The sequence below is a fragment of the Eimeria mitis genome, genomic scaffold (assembly GCF_000499745.2).
Source record: "Eimeria mitis Houghton genomic scaffold, Emh_scaff844, whole genome shotgun sequence".
Taxonomy (NCBI): domain Eukaryota; phylum Apicomplexa; class Conoidasida; order Eucoccidiorida; family Eimeriidae; genus Eimeria; species Eimeria mitis.
Window position 1 is genome coordinate 9648 of NW_013576212.1, and position 1211 is coordinate 10858.

The window sequence follows — 1211 nt, forward strand, 5'->3', positions numbered from 1 at the left end:
AGCATGCTGCTGCATGCAGCAGCAGTAGCAGCAGAAGCAGCAGCAACAGGGTGCGTACAGGCGCGAGAGCGTGTAGATACTCTTCATCGCCGCAGCCATCGGGGAGCGAAATATCAACAGACGACCTAAAGAGAAACATAGAAGGGTTTAGGGTTTAGGGTTTAGTAGCAAGCGAAATATCAACAGCCGGCATAAAGAGAAACATAGAAGGGTTTAGGGTTTAGGGTTTAGTAGCAAAAGGAATATCAACAGGCGGCCTAAAGAGATGCATAGAAGGGCTTAGGGTTTAGGGTTTAGTAGCAAAGCAAACACCACACCAAGGGTCGAGCTAAAGACAACCAGAGCAAAAGAAAGTGTTCAGGGTTTAGGGTTTAACAACCAGAGCAAAAGAAAGTGTTTAGGGTTTATGGTTTAGGGTTTAGGGTTTAGGGTTTATTACTTTTGTTTAATAGGGGGGTAGTTGTTGCTGCAGTGTATGGAGACCGTCTTCACTTCGCTTCGTCCCTTAAATATTTCTGCTGTGCCGTCGCCCTGGTGGACATCCACGTCAACCACCAATACCCGCCTGGAGCAGCAGCAGCAGCAGCAGCAGCAGCAAAAGTAACGGAAGCAGCAGCGGCGGCAGCAGCAACAGGAGTAGCGGCCACAGCAGCAGCAGCAGCAAAAGTAACGGCAGCAGCAGCAGCGACAGCAGCATCAGGAGTAGCGGCAGAAGGAGGAGCAGCAACAGCAGCAGAAGAAGCAGCAAAAGCAGCAGCGGCAGCAGCAGCAACAGCAGGAGCCGCAGGAGTAGCGGCAGCAGCAGCAGGACTAGCGGCAGCAGTAGAAGCAGTAGCAGCAGCAGCGGCAGCAGGTGTGGCAGCAGCAGCAGCAACAAAGGCAGCCGGAAAGTCAGCAGCAGCATCAACAGAACGAGAAGGAGCAAGAGCAGAAACAGCAGCAGCAATAGCAGCAACAGAAGCAGCAACAGCAGTTGTAATAGTGGCAGCAGCAGCAGCAGCAGCAGCAACAGCAGCAGCGAGAGCAGCAGCAATAGCAACATCAGCAGCACCACCAACAGGAGCATCAACAGCAACAACTGCAGCAACAGCAGGAGCAGGAAAAGCAGGATCAGCACCTGGCTCTGCGTTGCTGCAGCGCGAGTTCAGCAGCAACAGCAACATCATTAAGGAGACAAAAGCCACCAGGAGATAGTCTCTTCGCATGGTGGT

General features: G+C 52.5%; 1 protein-coding gene across 1 annotated transcript in view; it reads left to right on the top strand.

Moving 5' to 3' along the window:
* EMH_0023620 (uncharacterized protein) overlaps positions 1–1194 on the top strand; it is a gene marked incomplete at both ends in the record, with an annotated part of 1752 nt that extends 558 nt beyond the window's left edge. Inside the window, one exon of the mRNA XM_013502172.1 lies at positions 453–1194. Coding sequence (XP_013357626.1) covers positions 453–1194 — 742 coding nt within the window. The remainder of the gene's footprint in view (positions 1–452) is intronic.
* Positions 1195–1211: the final 17 nt, after the last annotated feature.